Source organism: Mus caroli, unplaced genomic scaffold, assembly GCF_978045245.1.
Source record: "Mus caroli unplaced genomic scaffold, Mus_caroli_1 scaffold_7, whole genome shotgun sequence".
NCBI classification, from domain to species: Eukaryota; Metazoa; Chordata; class Mammalia; order Rodentia; family Muridae; genus Mus; species Mus caroli.
This window is the reverse complement of record NW_028227262.1, coordinates 116,016,024-116,034,485: the sequence shown is the minus strand read 5'-3', so window position 1 is coordinate 116,034,485 and position 18,462 is coordinate 116,016,024. Positions and strand designations below refer to the sequence as shown.

The following is an 18,462-nucleotide window of genomic DNA, read 5'->3' as shown; positions in this document are numbered from 1 at the left end:
CCATCCCTCCATCCCTCCTTCCCTTTCTCCCCCTCCTGTGGGTTCATGGAAGCAGAAAGGCGCTGTTATGAAAGTCTTCATCAGTCTTTCTTGTTTTTCATCCATCACTGCTTACCTTAATCCTTTAATTCTGAAGGGAAATTGAATATGAATTTCCTCAGTTTTTATAAACTTGTAATCTTTTGCTTTGTCACTCCTCTGTTGTTCTTTGTGATAAAAGCAAGACACAAAAATTTCAATATAGCTTTTTGTTTGTTTGTTTGTTTTATGCATTTGATTATATTATACGAGTCTTATTCTTGATAAAGGAAGAACATTATACACATACAAAATATTTGTTTTCCTCTGTAATGGGGATTGCAGGTTTCATTTCTCAGTACCTGTTGTGACTGTGTATTACACAGGAGATTTTGTGATGTGTGCGGAAATGACTGCTGAGGCCTAGGAGAGAAGATTGGCTTCTTGAGTAAAGGAGGACACCCACATTTCATTCTATTGACTGCAGTGGTAACCCCACCACGCTATTCATTTTGCTTCTAGAGATCAAGTGTCCACATTGTTAGGGCTGATTAGGACAGTGAACAGCATTGGGCTTGGGGAGTATTTCCTGAATATTAGCCCCAAATTCATCTGGTGATTCTTAAAAGTTACCTTGAGCACAAAATAGAGAGATAATGAAGGAAAGAAGGACAGAAGGAGAAAGGAGAAGAGCGGCAGGGAAGGAAATGCTCCCGGTAACCTGCATGCCAGGGCCACTCCTCTTCCCAGCAACTGTACGACTCTTCAGACTGCATCTTTCCTGCTTCATCTCGTTCCCTCTGGTTTTAAAAGGAACTGACACTTCTTAAGTATTTTAAACATGTAGATACCCCCATGAAAATTAACATCATTTTTCTCTTCACAGGGACTCAGATGTTGAACAAAATAATGGTGATAGATCCATGAGGTGATAAATCATGGGGGTGGAACAACTCATATTGTTTGCCTGTTGTAAGGAAGCCAGAGAGAAGATATTCTGAGGGAGTTTTATGTAGGAAACTAGAAGTGTGGTGTGGTGGCCCTGATCAGAGCCTGTGAAGGGTACATTGGGTTTCTTTATTTAAAAAGAAAAATAGAAAAAACCCTGTCTCTTTAAAAGGCACAGCCACTTGTTGTCTTCTGCTCTTTGCAACCTGGAGAGCCATTGCCAGCCACGTGAGTAGCTGCAGTGCTCATCATATTCCATGCTGGCAGTCTGGAGAGATGAGAAAGCATATCGAGTTTTTCCTGTTGGGATTGTGTTAGAAGAAAAAGGTATTTCTCACATCAGTTGGATAATGCAATGTGCTTCTACCAAATATACTGCTTGCATGATCATTTTATAGAAAGAAAATATGTTTTTTTAGTTCATTTGTATCTTTAATCAATAAGACTTTTTAGATATTGACCTGAATAGCCAACATATGTTTAGTCTTGATTTTATGAAAAATTAATAAATGTATCTATCATCTCATCATAAAGTTGGACACAATGTTGTTTATTTTGGAATTTTTATGCAACACTATTTTCTTATTCAACATCTGAGTTCCTATGAAAAGAAAATGATGCTATTAAATAGGTTGATAATATTTATATATGTTTAAAATGCTTGGGAGGCATCAGACTGAAGTGTGAATACTGAGCCTACCATATACATCCTTGAGCAGGCCCTGTACTTTTGATTCCCCAAAAGATTCCTACATTTCTTAATTGTTGTGCTTGGTAATAGTATTTCAGGGATATTATTAAAGTCAAGAGAGGGAATTTTTGTAAGAAGTCTGAGTATCCCTTTTCTGGTAGCTACTTAGTGACTGCATCTCTTTTCCATCCCCCTTGCCTTCTTTATTTATATCTAGGGTAACAGTAGCAGCCTTGATCACAGCAGTGGAAGAAACCAAGAATAAATGTATGTGAGCTATTATGAGAATCTTGGCAAGGTGTTTGTTCAACTTAGGCTGGAATAAGTAGCTAATTTAGGACAATGTTGTCTACGATTAATATTTTAATTCATTTAACTCTTAAAACCTGGATTCCCGATTGAACATATTTCTTCTAAAAATATACCATTTGTTTCTTCATAGGGAGTTTACAATCATAATTCACTTCTTCCAGAGAAGAGAGTTTCTTCATTTTGTTAATGAATATGTTCATTCAACAAATGCTAAGTCCAGTGGTTGGTTGCAAGCATCTGCCTCTGTACTTGTCAGGCTCTGGGAGAGCCTCTCAGGAGACAGCTATAGCAGGCTCCTGTCAGCAAGCACTTCTTGGCATCCACAATAGTATTTGGGCTTGGCGGCTGTATATGGGATGGATCCCCAGGAGCCGTTCTGGGTTAAGAATTTGGCAATGAGTCCCCAACCAGGGACTATGCCTAACCTCTGGATATGGTCTCTTTGGGTTCTCCTCCCCATTGTTGGGCATTTCAGTTAATCCCTTTGCTACACACCTCTGTTCAATTTCCTGACCCTCTGTATATCATCCCTGTCTCCTCTTATACCTGATCCTGCCCTTCTTTTCCCCTCTCCCTCCTCTATTCCTCCCAATACCTCCCATAAGTATTTTGTTCCCCCTCCTAAGAAGGACTGAATCATCCAAATATTGATCTTCCTTCTTCTTGAACTTCATGTGATCTGTGAATTCTATTTTGGGTATTCCAAGCTTTGGGGCTAATATCCACTCATTAGTGAGTGCATATCACATATCTATGTTTGTGACTGGGTTACCTCACTCAGGATGATATTTTCTAGTTCCATTCATTTGCCTGAGAATTTCATGAAGTCATTTTTTTTTAATATGTACATAGTACTCCTTCTCGTAAATGTACCATATTTTCTGTATCCATTCCTCTGTTGAAGGACATCTGGGTTCTTTCTAGCTTATGGCTTTTATAAATAACACTGTTATGGACATAGTGGAGCATGTGTCCTTGTTATATGTTGGAGCATCTTTTGGGTATATGCCCATTAGTACTATAGTTGAACCTCAGGTAGTACTATGTCCAATTTTCTGAGGAACCACCAGACGGATTTCCCATAGGAAGAAGAACAATATCAACCAACCAGACCTCTCAGAGCTCCCAGAGACTAAACCACCAACCAAAGAGTACACATGGAGGGGCCCATTTCTCCAGCCGCATATGTAGCAGAGGATGGCATTGTCTGGCCCTTGGTCCTGTGAAGGCTCAATTCTCTAGTGTAGGGGAATGCCAGGGCTGTGAGGTGGGAGGGGAAGCATACTCATAGAAGTGGTTTTTGTTGATGTTGTTGTTCTTTTGTTTGTTTGTGTTTGGACTGGCTTTTCTTCCTAGATCTATTCAAACCTCACCCTTTAGCCAGAGTCCTGGCTTGCTTTTCTGAAATAGTAAATTAGTTGTGGATTAGAATATTCTGCTATTGCTTTCTCTTTGCTTCAGGACCATACCTCAAGGCTGTGTTCAGGTCCCTTTAGAAGCTGCAGGGTGATGGCATCACCAGTCTGAGCTGTGAGAATAGACCCATTCTGAAGAACTTAGTCTGTAAGACTGCCTCCTCTGCCCACGTGACACTCAAGTTCAGGAAACTCCAACCACTCAGCTGGCGCCTAAATCCAATTAAACATGCTCTTTATTGATGCAAATAGGCATTCCATATTTGTTATTCTGCACGTCTTTTCCAAAGTCAGATATTCATTGTAAAACACTCCATCCTCTCTGTAATTCTTTGCAATGTTGAAACCCAATTTGGTACCCAGGACACATTCAGAATGTCATTTGGGACATGCTGTTTTCTGTAACTTAATGGAAGTCACCACTACATTCTGTTCTATTTTAATTTAAGAACTCAGCACAAGATATTTGTTCACAGTACCAGCATCTATATTTTGATATTGATTGTTTTAGCTGAAAAATTAAGAGTCAAGAACAGTTTATTTCCTCTTGTCACACTCTGAGTGTTCCTAGCAATTTTCTCAATTTGTCACTGCAGTGATACTGACTCACAATAGTGTTTTATTAAGTTATTACACATTTATTTGTTACAAATTCATTTGTTGTGCTCATTAATGATATTGACCATTACTGTTGCCAGAGTAATATGGAAGCACATCCTTGGGTGTGTGTACTGGATATCAAGCACTGCGCTGAATGTCTCTGTGTACAGTTTCTCATTTAGACATTCACACATTAGCTTTGAAAGAATTGACCATAATTCCTATTTTATAAAGGGGCTAGGTTAGGCACAGTCTATTTTAATAAACTTATCATACTTAAACTAATATTAAGTAAAAGGTCTGTGATTTGACTAAAATTTACTGAGTGTTCCTATCTTACCATCATCATTTCAAAGGTCAACATTTTTTTCCATTTTTTCTGAGGCATTGGTTTTCTCTGTCTGCGTTATTAAGATGACTGTATTCATTGTCCGTGACAACAAATCTCAGCTTGAAAGAGTCAAAGAATAGGTAAATTTAGCAGCTAATTTCCTCCAAATGAGTTCTAAAGGAATGGACTAGTCTGTTAGTGCTAAAATGTTGTCATCCCTCAATTGTTCTTGGCTTTGGGGTTTGTTGCCAGTTACCTGGGAGAGCTTGTCACACCATTCTCCTCATTGTAAAAACCAGGAAATATGACTGGGGCATTCTTCCATCATCCTGTGCTGTACAGCCTGCTTGTAATCCTACTGTCAATTTCTTTTTCATTCCAACCATCCATCATCATTCACTGTTTTCTCTGGTGCCCATTCCCGTACTTCCCAGCTGAGATTAGACTGCAGGCATAATGAATGAAGGTGAGAGCTGCCCCTGCCTGGTCAGCGCATGTCACAGAACTTGAGCAGCTTGCTTCTTAATGGTCTTGACAGCAGTTCCCAGGCTACTTGGCTGAATGGGAGGGCATGTGAGGAGAGGTGAGTTCTATTTCTCACCCAGAATACTGAAAGGCCAGGCATCCATTTCTAGTCTATTTTGATGGTAAAGACACTCAGGCTTCCTTTCTTTTCGTTCTGGTAGCTTATTTTCAAAAATAGTTCTTTGGGATGCTGTTTCTAATTTTCTTTAATTGGTAATTCAATACCTTTGTCAATTTTGTGTTATTACAACAGAATATCACAGACTAAATTATCTGTAGTGAAGACAAATTCAATGGTGTTTAGATTGGAAGGACTAGCAGTTGAAATTAAGAGGCAAAACTAACTTTTTTGCATATCATTCCATTATAGAAGACAGAGAAAGGTTGAGAGAAGAGAGGGACTCAGGTTTCTATAGTCATCGTGTCCTTGGAAGTTTGCTTGAATCACTCATGAGCATGCATCCTCATGGCAAAAGTCTTAGACGTCAATACTGTGAACTGGAAGTTAAGAGTCCAACACATGGTGGGTGGGTGTGGGGGGGGGGCAGGGATGCATTTATTCCATAGCACTTGCTAACCTAGATTTAAACACTTGCTTTATAAAGAGGATAAAGATGCAGTGAAGGTGCACATAAGCAAAGAGCTGGAAGAATACACAAGGCTCTGTAGGTAGAATTTTGGTTAAGGCTTAAGTAGACAGAGCAGAGTCTTTTTCACTTTTAATTGCATCTGCACACTACATGAGGCCCTCATCCTTTCCCTCAGCTCCCAGGAGTTTTGAGCAGGGCACTGTGGCTAAGGTGGGAACTTCATATGCTGCCTTCCTCCCTTTGTTGCCACAGCTTTCTCTCTCCACAGACTTACCTATTGCCTCCAGTCTTCGTTGTTGCTACTGTTTTGTTTTTTTTTTTATTGGCTCCACTTCTTAATCCATTGCTATAAGCACACATTTATTAGATATTTCTACTCCCTGTAAGGCTTTAGGAGAGCAGATTGAGTTACTCACATTTGCTGGGCTTCAACAGTTGACAATAGATTTTCTCAAATGTTGTTTCATTTAATCTTAAATTATTTTGGCCACGTAGGTTTCTATTTCTTTTTCCATCAATATAATGTGTGGATGCTTGCTTAACCTCTTTAGCTAGAGATAAGTTATGTGAGTACCAATGAAATCAGGTAGTGATAATAAAAGTAACATATTTAAAGTTTGTGTGGGTTGTTTTTATATCAAATTACTTTTAATAGAGTTGTCGGCTTTGGAAGGCAAGATTTACTTTAAGCTAGATACTTAAAGTAAATATTTATTGTACTTAAAGGATTGGTAGAAGAAATGCCCGTCCAGAAGTGAGCCCAATACGACCAAGGCACACAGATTAGGCATGCATGCCAGGTATGCAATGTATATGAAGAACTAGCAGTCTGCAGCTTGCTTAGTCTAAAAGTTGGGAGCCCTTAAAATCGTAGCACTTGATATTTTTAGAAATCATTAAAAGGTACCTGCTTCAATTCATATCACCTTGAGATAGTACTCACTCTGGACTTCTGTTGCCTTCAGAGTGTTATTTTTATATCCATCTCATATAACATTTTTTTTTATTTTGTTTTGTTTATGTTGTTGCTAGAGTGCAGGAGAGAAATGACCTTGTTTCTCACATACACATCTCCTCTTACTCCATTCTGTTAGGTGTTGTGGTCTTGGAAAGAAAATTGTTGATTCAGAGGATAAATCTATTCCCAGTTTCTTTTCTCTGTCTGTAACTGCTCAAATGCTCTGTTGTGGGAGAGGCTGGTAAAGGAGTAGTGTTTCCGCGAGCCTATTCCAGGCACTCTCTGTTTATCTCCATATCTTCTTTGGTCTTGTCTATTCATGAACCTAGGACCTTGAGATGCAGAGAGCGAACTCTACAGCTGAGCTACATCCCCAGTCCTTGTGTTAGTCTCGGTGTTGTCATCTAAGTTGTAACATTTAGCAAGATATCAATAGGCCTGCTTCATATTGTGTTGTGATGCGGAGTTTGAGAATGTGAAGAAGCCGGGCATAACTCTGAAGAAAGAGCTGTACCTTCAGAGGTGCGCTGTGATGGTTTGGGGAAACAACTGATCCGAACAGTACCTGTCTAATGCTGCTGCCTCTAGGAAGTGCTGACGCCGCGGATGTAGACTGCTGGCCTCCACGTGGGCTATCAATCTCTTAGATGCCCGAGACCACCAAGATGGATAATAAAGCCTCATCTGATAGCATCCAAAGAATTCTGATCAAGAAACGCTTTAAAGTAAAGAGAAAAAATATATAAGTGTAGGGAACTTAGATATTTTGAAGAAAACCTTTCAATAACATGCTGTGTGTGTGTGTGTGTGTGTGTGTGTGTGTGTGTACAGTCGCACACATGCATGCAGGCCTGAATTCTGAAGCTTATGAAGAAAAACATGAGGTAAGAGAAGAGTAGAGTACCAGTTATACACAAAAGAAAATCATGAGCCCTAAGGAGACGCCCAGCTTCAGAGGCAAATGGACTTGCTGACTCAACATGGGAGACAGGTCTGTTCACCTATGAGTAGAAGCAGTTAGACGACGTTATTCATTGCTTTCTTCCTCCCTCTCTTTCTTCCTCCTTCCTTCCTTCCTTTGTTTCTTTCTAAGACACGTCATTTATAGATAAACTTTGCTGCCCCCTCCCTGTATTTAATATTGAACCATGGGTCTTGCGCATGATCTGTAATTATTCTGCCCTTGAACTCCATCCAGAGCCATATCAACATAAACCAAACTACATTTACCACCTGTAGACATTGTGGCTTTTCAAGGAATATGGGGCTTACCAGGCTCTGTATGCCCTGATTCCCACCCCCAGCCCCCTCCCTGCCCTGCCCCTTCCCAATTTATGCCAATCAAAAGAATTCACTCTTGGAGTAGCATAACATGGATAGAAGCTGGTGATGGTAGCAGTTGAATTTCATTTAAAACAACAATCAACCAACAAACAGACAAAAACCCCAAACCCCACTAGGGTGGTGTTGGTAGAAGCATATATTCCAATTTCTGAAGTAATATCCAGCTTTCTATATTCTAAACTCTCTGCAACTAATTCTCTCAACAAAACAGTGATGTTAACTATTAGTGCCCCAGCATGTGAGCTTGGGGATTACTTCCTGCACTGTGACCCTTTGATATTTCAGCTAATTGCCAATTAAGAGCCATTTGAGGAAGGAATGTAAGTCCAGGTGGGCATTGCAAAATCTACTTTAAGACTTGTGATAGCATCAAGAAAACAGCAATTTTGTACTCTGCAGAAATATGTGTCAGTAGCTTGAAATAAAATCCTGCTAGCAATGTGGTATACTCCTTTAAGACAGTTATTTTCTCTGTGACTCAGGGTAGCGCTTAATGGAAACCATGCCTGCTGCTAGCTTCAAACCAGCTCTTCTGAGGGCTGAGGGCTGGTGTGTGTGCATTTTATAGTTTGATGAGTAGCTTAGTGATTTTCTTTCTAATGTTTGTGTGTGTGTGTGTGTGTGTGTGTGTGTGCTACCTGTATGTCTGTCTGTGGGTTATTTGTGGGTCTGGTGCTCTAGGATGCCAGAAGAGAACATCAGATCAGCTGTACCTGGAGTTGCAAATGGTTTTGAGCTACCTCCTGGTCCTCTAGAAGGAGCACCTAGCCCCTTCATACACTGACCTTTTTTTTTTTTCTCTCTCCCAAATTTAGTTTTCTAATATTTGCTTATTGAATGTATTAGAGATATTTTTGAAAACATTCATTTATATAGCCAAAGATTTTTAAAAATTTATTTTATATATATATATATATATATATATATATATATATGCTCTATCTATATGTATACCTTCCTGCCAGAAGAGGACATCAGATCCCATTACAGATGGTTGTGAGCCACCATGTGGTTGCTGGGTATTGAACTCAGGACCTCTGGAAGAGCAGCTCTCAACCACTGAGCCATGTCTCCAGCCCCAAAGTTGTATGTTTTAATAACCAGGATTCTGTCTCCCAGTGTTACATAAGCAGTAGTGTGTCTTTCAGTCAGTAGGGTTTTTTTTTTAACTTGGTAACAATATAACAAATAGGATTTATGTCTGTTTTATAATCTGGGATGCTTTAAATGAACTTCTTCCTTCTCCATGTGCCCTCCTCTCCAAAGAAGACACTAAGTAAAAGAAAAGTTTTAGCCTCAACTATGCTATAACCTTGAGCCATTAATTCTTCTTGGACTTTTATTTTTGCTTTTGCTGGGTAATTAATCCATACACTGTTGAAGAGAAAGACTGGATCATGTCTTTTTGCAATAAGTTTAAATACTGTGGTAATTTTGAGGCAGCCCTTGTGATTATACAACACTCATCCAGATAAGCTTGGTTTGCTCATTCATAAAACTTCTAATTAGCTAAATCTCAGTCTTCACTTTTCCTTGAAGGAGGTCCAGATGACAACTTAATTGAAGGTGGAGGAACAAAATTTGTCTGCAAACCTGGAGCCAGAAATATTACCGTCATATTCCATCCATTACTGAGGTAAGACAGCCCCTGTGATGTACTTATCTGTGATCAATATCCCCATTATTTATGCTGATGTCCTGTGTGCCGATAGTTCAGCCAGCATTCAGTCAAATCGTTAGGACAAAGAAACTTGTTCCATTTTGTAAGGTTTCACAATGAAAGTTGGTCAATAGACCAGTTAATGTCAGCCCTATAGCTCCGTGTTCTCAGGAGGACTGGACACTCTGATTTGATTTTCTTTACTTCCTTCTGTAGTCCTGCCCATCCTGTCCCTTCCTTCTCCTGCTTTCTTGGATCTCAGTGGTTGGCAAGCCCAGGCCCACTGTTATCACAGAGGTGAAGCATCGCAGCATAACCCGTGGCCCACAGCCTGTGGTATTTTCTCTGTAGTTCTTCAGGAGAACAAGAAGTTACTGACCCAGGGTGTGTCTTATCCGTTTACACTGATGACTTCTTTACTATTCCTTGAGAATCAGCAAATCCCTGAACAGATGCGATGTGTATTGACCTATATGATATTAAGAGTAAAATACATGGCTTTGTTTCTTGGAATATGATTTGATGGTGAGCAGAATAACACTGCTGCACAGCTGAGTACCAGTTCGTTCTCCCCCGCCTCTCTCACCGTGGCTACTCTTTGCTCAGTGTTTGCCCATCCAACTTTCCCATTCACCCTACTGTCTGCTAACCTGCATTCCACACTTCCCTTGCATGCGATGGACTTTTAGATCACACGAGAATGAGGTCATACAGTTTGATCCATGTTGTCACAAATGACAGAATTTCGTTTTTTGTAGCTTAATTGTATTCCATTGTATATAAGTCACATTTCTCTTATCCAGTCATCAGCGGAATGGTTCTTTGGTTGTTTCCACTTTACCTTTGGCTGTGATCATGGCATGGGAATTGCTGGATCATATAATAGTTCTATTCTTAATTTTGTGGGACTTTTACACTGTTTTTCATAATGAATGTATAAATTGATGATGCACTCAATGTTCATATAGTAGCCAACATCATTTTATAGTGTACTTAAAAATGGTTAATAAAGGAAATTAATATTATATCTTTTACCACAATTTATAAATGGAACTTTGGGTTTAGATACATAATATAATATTGCTTTTCTCTGTGAATAACCATTATATATTTGCTGTATTTTATGTAAAGGAACAGAAACTTGAATTCTTTACAAGTTATATCTCAGAATAATATGTTAGCTTTCTAAAACTCTTGCTGGAAGTAAATTCGCTTAAGAATCATGGGATTAAGAAAATTTAGTTTTTGATATATGTGTTCCCTATTATAATGTTAACCCTACATATTTAACAATATTGTTCATACATACTATGACTTTGTTAATTAGTTTAGCATTTGTTCTGCAGTTACAATCACTTTTTTTAATTAGGTATTTATTTCATTTACATTTCCAATGCTATCCCAAAAGTCCCCCACCCGCTCCCCCACCCACTCCCCCACCCACCCACTCCCACTTCTTGGCCCTGGCATTCCCCTGTACTGAGGCAAATAAAGTTTGCATGACCAATGGGCCTCTCTTTCCACTGATGGCCGACTAGGCCATCTTCTGCTACATATGCAGCTAGAGACACGAGCTCTGGGGGTACTGGTTAGTTCATATTGTTGTTCCACCTATAGGGTTACAGACCCCTTTAGCTTCTTGGGTACTTTCTCTAGCTCCTCCATTGGGGGCCCTGTGATCCATCCAATAGGTGACTGTGAGCATCCACTTCTGTGTTTGCTAGGCCCTGGCATAGCCTCACAAGAGACAGCTATATCTAGGAATGTGTCTGAATCTTTATGAGCCTCTTCTAAATTCAGTTGAACACTGTACTTTGCTGCTCCATTTTGTGATAGCTTGGGAAAATTAATCCCTTGTGTCTCTGTTTATTCTGCATATGGAGGGAGGCCTGTGGAGGGAGGAACTTCATGCACTGTCTATCTAACAGTGTTTAGTCCAGCAGTCCTGCTGCTTTCCTGAGAGTTGTTTTACTGTGTCAGGCTCCCCCTTCTCTAACCAACTCCATCTGTATTCTAATTCAGAGCTGTAAGTTATTGTTGACAGGAACTGAAGGTTTATCACATGATATAATTCATCATTAATTTTTTTCTTTGTATATCTCTTAATGTAAGTAACAAGAATATTATGTGGCTTGCCAGGTGAATTAATTCTTTGTAATCATGTGACAGTTGCAGGCTTTATGCTAGCCCATGGCACACTTTTAAAACTTGCTCCTTAAAGGCACTATTGAGTGAGTCAATATGAAAATCTAATAAGAGGTTTATAAAACTTCAAATGGCTAAGTCCTCTAGTACTTTTAATTTTAGTTATTATTTTCCAACCTCTTTGAAGTGTCCATTATTTCTTCTTAAGTTTATAATTTAATTTTTATAATTAGGAGAATTAATCTGTATATAAATAGTGTATTTCTGCACATTAATTTTTATCATGCATTAACTCTTTATTTGTAGTTTTGTTAATAGACTGTTCCACCATATGTTCTTATCTAAGAGACAATATAGCAAAATGAGATGGACAGAATGGAAGAATGGAAAGATGTAGGTGGCAGGAGACTTAAAAATTTAAATGAAAACCCTAACAGGGTACATTGGCTCTTTTCTTTTGGTTTTTGTCACCAGTGCTTTTGTGTAAGGCTTAAGGAAACAAGATGAGACCACATTCTTGTCTCTGAGGTGCTTGCTGGGGAACTTGCCAGGAGGCGGAGGTTAACAGGTCTGGATGCAGCAGCTATTGAGAAGGACGTGAATCTGTGGAATCTTTGATATCTGTCACGGAAGATAAATATGCAGGGTCTCTCATGACCCAGTGTGACAATTCCTATAATGACATATTCTGTTGCCTATTAGTCACCGTCTTCCTCCCGCTCTTCTGCAAAGGTTTTCTACCTAGATCAAATCCTTCTATTCCTGACTCATCCCAAACTTTTCCTGATTGATTATGACAGTGTTTTTTGTTTATGTCTTAAATCATGATTACGAGGTTCAGAAGTACCTTTCCTCACAATGACATTTATAATGAATTAATTAGTAACAGCTAATATTTGTGATAATCGACTGTATAAGCTTCCTTGTGACTTTCACTGAGCCCCCATACTTTCCTCACTGGAATGGAGACACATTTCCTCTGCTACCTGCCCACTCTGTCTAACATGACCACCACTCTGTCTTCCTGAGAGGTTGCATATGGCCGGGACACTTCCTTTATGGAGACAGCACTTTTGTAACTTCTGATTATCTGGCAGTGCACTCGTTAGTGCCTAGAAGGTGACTGTGTTCGTATTGGAAACTGAGCTGCCCTTATGTGAACACTGCAGAGTTGATTCCTGTCATTCTGTTTGATATATTCCCTCTCATACAATTATCCCACAAGCTCTTCCCTTCGAGTAACCCCATAGTCTTATTTTCAGTCTCCTCATAGCTATGGTGGCCTCGACTCTAGGAAACAGAGGCAAGGGGACTGGCTCCCACCTGTTCAACCCATTAACTCTGCTGGCCCTTTAGCTTTATTTAGTATTTCCATAGTGTTTACTTTTGGTCAGCCTTTTATCTCTTTTTTGTTTTTTGTTTTTTGTTTTTTTTGGTTTTTCTAGACAGGGTTTCTCTGTGTAGCCCTGGCTGTCCTGGAACTCACTCTGTAGAACAGGCTGGCCTCGAACTCAGAAATCCACCTGCCTCTGCCTCCCAAATGCTGGGATTATCTTAAAAATACGGACTATAGAATATTTTTGTTTGCTTTGCCCTTATCCTACCAAGACACTGTGAGTGGTTCCACCCCACTGACAGCTTACACTAAGAAGAGGTCATCTCATCTGTTCCTCTGCCTATTGATCTAAATGAGAAAAACATATGGAAACAAAATTTTTATTGACTAAATTACTGAGCATTTTAATTTTCTTTGTACATTAGCAAGGAGATGATTAGTCCATATGTTGATTTCTGCATGTTAATTTTTATGACTCTATGACTGGGGAATGCTTTTATATTTCAGGATTCCAAAGGCCTTAGATGTTTAAAATTAAAAATTAAAATGTCAAATGACTTGTCCAGTGTATTAATTTTTTTGCTGGGTGCCTTTTAGAGAATCTGAGTTAAGAAGGTCTTTGTGTGAGCATGTCTCTTAATTGGACCTGATGATGCAGTAAGAGAAGCAGACCTCAATATTTGAGGAAAGAAGCCTTGGGTGGAAGGACTGCAAATGAAAGGAGAAAGGTGACTGTGTTCCAAGGACTACAGTGGGCTTGCTGGGGGCCAAGGTATGCTCTCACCTGTCTCTGATGGAGGGCGTGAAGGAACTTGTATTCATCGTGGATAGACTAGAAATGGCTTCCTTTTGCTTGATTAATGAGGACATTATAAGAGACAACAGAAATATAGGGCTAAGGCAGTGGCACACATCTGTAATTCTAGCACTCAGGAGTCAGAAACAGGTGGATATCTTGAGTTTGAGACCTGGACGGCGAGGGTTACACAGAGAAATCCTTGTGTGTGTGTGTGTGTGTAACTACATTTGTAATTTCTAAAGTCTTGGAAAGTATAGAGGAAGCCAAATAATACTGACATTCAAGGAACGTTATTATATTTGGACTTCTACTGGATTTGAAGTACAGAAGAACTCTTGTTAAGCACCAGGTCAGTATAGCTTAGTATATATAGTTGGTATAGGTTAGTGTAGTTTACTGTAACAAAAATGGTATGTGCCTCCTCACAGTGGTATATCTGGAAGTATACTGGGTAATTTGATGGTATTTTCTAATGATATTTTACAAATGCTATGTGATAAAAATCAGGGTACCCTAAAGTGTTCATTCTACCTGTGATTTCTAATATAGTGTACTTCAAAAAAACACTCATAAATTTTTTTTTTATTGAAGCCATGAACAAACTGGCAGGCTTCATTATAAAAGTCATAGTTTAATTTTGGGTTTTGTAGTAGGATTTGGTTGTTAATCTTTCCAAATTTAGAGAATAACCACAGAAGAATTCATTTATTGGCAAATTGCATATTAGTCTAAACCTAGTCTAATGTAAAAGGGTCTGTTTTGGAAATATGTCCAAGATTACAAAACCTTTCTATACAAAGCTTGCTTTAAAATCGTTCTCATTTAACTTGTGTTGGATTTTCCCATAATAATCAGAAAGTGTAATAACTCCTTCATCATTTCTTAATATTAGATAGGTGGGTGTCCTATGTTCATGTGGTTTGCTTTAAAAGGAAGATGTAGTTTGAATATTTAGAATAAACATGAATATCAAGGATTTAAATAATTATTCTATATTTTTTGCCAATGTGTTTATCTTTGAGAAATGTAGAAATATTGTTTCCACGATGTCAGTGTGATGTTTGCAGTGATATTTGGAAGTGTGTTATTCTGAGCATTCCAGGTATGTGGTATCTTTATCTAGATACCTGCTTGTTCTTAATGACCTAAAGCTTATGTGGATATGTTGAAAGGTGCTGTGATTTCTGTACTGAGAAAGTCCATCAGATGACATTGTGAGCCATGCGCCATTCATACATGGGAGGCAATGTGGCCATTGTGTCATACTTTTAGAGAAATACAACTCTTTTTCTGAATTATGAATAATATTTCCTACAAGGCCTGAAATGCACTGTGCAGTGGTTTATGTAGCTTCTGAAACTCACATGTTAGTAAATGCTTTCAATTTTATATTAAAGATGTAAACTGCCTTTAATCTGCTATCAAATATTTGGAGATAAAATTATTTTTTTCTGAGCTTTTCTTTTAATCTTTGTCTTTTGAAACCATGTTTTGTGATTCTTGCTATACTTTGGTCACAAACCCTACACGTGAGTGAAAATGGAATCAATCAAGGAGCCATTCGCCTTATACTTCTATTTGCCTTTCATCTAGTTTGAAAGAAGATTTGGTAGTCTGTTTACATGAAAAACCCAGATAATTCTATAAAATATAAACAGACACTTAAGAAAATTGGAAAGATTTGTGAAGAACTAAAGATTTGATTAAATGTTAGAAATGTGCCTATATGCAATGAAACTTGTAAAGATAGGAAAGCTTTTCTTGGAAGCAGTATCTTCCCTGGAGATGCCTAGCCTGCAGCTGAGTGCAAGCAGAGTTAGCTAGACGCTTAAGTGGTGGATGCATAGCCTTTGGTTCTGGAACTGTCGCTCAGACACGCGGTGCTGTGTCTCAGGTCTGGAGTCCTGTATTTCTTTTCGCACATTGATGTGTTTTTGTTGTTAGTTGTTGTTTAAATCAAACATGTCAGCACTACTGATTGCCACTGACAGGACAAGAACTTCTAATGTCTTCTCCACATTGGAGTAAGAGGGACATTCAGGTCATATTGAAATCTGCAGTGGTACAAGAAGTCACCTTGTCTCTTGTCTTCCCCATAATAGAGTTAGTCTTACCCACACCCTCCCTTATTCTCCCTTTCTCTTTTTGTTTCCCGATGTTCTTTTTTTTTTAATAATTTTTTTATTACATATTTTCCTCAATTACATTTCCAATGATATCCCAAAAGTCCCACATACCCTCCCCACCACTCCCCTACCCACCCATTCCCACTTTTTGGCCCTGGCGTTCCCCTGTACTGGGGCATATAAAGTTTGCATGTCCAATCCTCTTTTTCCAGTGATGGCTGACTAGGCCATCTTTTGATACATATGCAGCTAGAGTCAAGAGCTCTGGGGTACTGGTTAGTTCATAATGTTGTTGCACCTACAGGGTTGTAGATCTCTATAGCTCCTTGGATACTTTCTCTAGCTCCTCCATTGGGGGCACTGTGATTCATCCAAGAGCTGACTGTGAGTATCCACTTATGTGTTTGCTTGGCCCCGGCCTAGTCTCACAAGAGACAGCTATATCAGGGTCCTTTCAGCAAACGTTTGCTAGTGTATGCAATGGTGTCATTGTTTGGAGGCTAATTATGGGATTCTGTTTTATTTTTTCATGGCAACACGTTCATGTGACATTCCTTTTTCGGTAACTCCTGAGACATAGAATCTACAACTCATTGACCTAAAATCACCACTCTGCGCTGAGACTTTCTATTTACCAATTCCATCTCTATCTACTAACATTACTGATAGTGTCCATAGAAAAGTCAGCATTACAACTTTTCAGTGCAAGAATTTACATAGTTTTGTACTGCTTTTTATGTATTCTGAACACACATTTGTCTTTTGGATTGTAATAGCCAAAATATGCCTACTCAGCATCATTGAAGTATGTTTATGTCCAGCTATGGGCCCATTTACATCTGATTTAGAAATATAAATTGATAATATAATTTAGAATCAAAATAATATGGGCATGGCTAGAAAAAATACGATTTCTTTCCTTAATAACATATTCCTTTAGGTGTAAGCTATGCAATGTCTCTGTTCATATTGAAGATTTTATTATCCCTGTTGCCTTCAGATCTCTTCTCTCTCTCTTTTCCTCCTTTTCTCTGTACTTCCCCCACCCCCACCACCCTTCCTTTCTCTCTTTCTCATTGAGTTATTTCTACTTTGCTGACTTTGATATTAGGGTTCCTATATACTACTAAAACCCTTTGATAACTTCAGCTTTTAAGTTTTCAAGAATTGCTATTTGAATGTTTTGTCATTGTAAATATACTTATCATTCAGAACTAAGAATTAACGTTTTCAAAGAAAGATAGTTGGTAATATTAAATCAATATTATTAAGCAAACATGGGTAAATAATCTAGTTTGGGGCAAACAAGAAACTCAATGCAGTGAGGAGGAGAGGAGCTGGGCAAGGGTGATGAACCCTTAGAGGAACATCAGAGAAGAGGAAGCAAGCATGGCCTTCTGCAGGCCGGCGCAAGGTCATGGTGAGTGGGTACCGTACAGCAAGTGCTCTCTGCTCAACAGTGGGGAATAGCAACCTATTTGGAACAGAACAAAAATGTTAATTACATACAGGTAATTAGAACAGCCAGAAGTGGGGATGAATTGTGATATTAAAAGCTTCTTTCAGGATGAATTTGGAGTCTTACACTTTAATTATGCATATTTAAGAAAAAACATTTTATTGTTTTCAAAGTTTACTTAAGTAATTTGCTGTGCTTATTGTAGCTGTTTCTACATGTTAGGTTGTAGCATGTCCAGTGGCCTCCTGGGGCCTCTCCTGGTGTTCCTAGTATTGCTATGAGCTGCAGTGCCTTCCCAGACATAGAAAGCTCTCAGGCTCAGGTTGTTTGCATCTGGGAAACCACTGATTCCTTTTGCATTGTATTGTTCCCTTGTGTGTCAGTGTGAAGTACAATGAGAAAATGTTACATGGTAAGGGTAAGATAAGTATGGCCGAGAAAAGAGTAAGAAGAGCAGCTTTGGTCCTGTTCTTCAGAATGCAATTAGAAACCTGAAACCTGCTGGACAGCTTAGATAGAAGTTCCTTGGAACCCTGACATGCATCGAGTGAGTCCATTTCTTTCTCATTTCAGCCCTTTTAGGAAAAGTGAGAGGACAGTTTCTCGAAATAAAAAGGAACTGACATCTTTCTCTGGCTGTCATCTAAGTGTCAGTTTATTATATTTTCATTGGCAAATGATTTGTTTAATATGTAAATTCCTCCCTTATCCTTCTCGCCCTCCCACATCTTCTTTGTAGCACAAGGTGTCCTCAAGTTGAGAATCTTGCTTTCTCAATGTCCTTAATGTGACTCTTTAAGGCCATGCACCACCACTCCTGGCTGACATGTTGATTTTTCAAGGCTCAGCTCTGACTTTCAATGGTAGATGAGTGTATTTTACAATTAATTGAATCTGAGGACATGTGTGTGTGTGTGTGTGTGTGTGTGTGTTTGTGTGTTAGATGTTTCATATGTGTATGTGTGTGTGTGTAAAATGTTTCTCATCTGTGTTGTTTTACTCATTTATCACTTCTTAGACCTCCTGCAAATATTTATCTAGAAGACACTGTTTCTAAGGCACTGTCCCTGGAACTTTAGAGATTTTTCTTTCTTTCGTATTGTGGTGATTTGACTAGAAAAGGAACTCCACAGCAAGGAAGTCCAACTTTCCATCGCTGCTGAATTTTTTCCCCTTTAGCACTTACTTGCCCTGAGTACCCTTTT

The 18,462-nt window shown here is 38.9% G+C and overlaps 1 protein-coding gene across 1 annotated transcript in view; it reads left to right on the top strand.

Moving 5' to 3' along the window:
* Exoc4 (exocyst complex component 4) overlaps positions 1-18,462 on the top strand; it is a 735,179-nt gene that overhangs the window by 317,128 nt on the left and 399,589 nt on the right. The window contains exon 10 of the mRNA XM_021164590.3: positions 9,272-9,368. Coding sequence (XP_021020249.1) covers positions 9,272-9,368 — 97 coding nt within the window. The remainder of the gene's footprint in view (positions 1-9,271; positions 9,369-18,462) is intronic.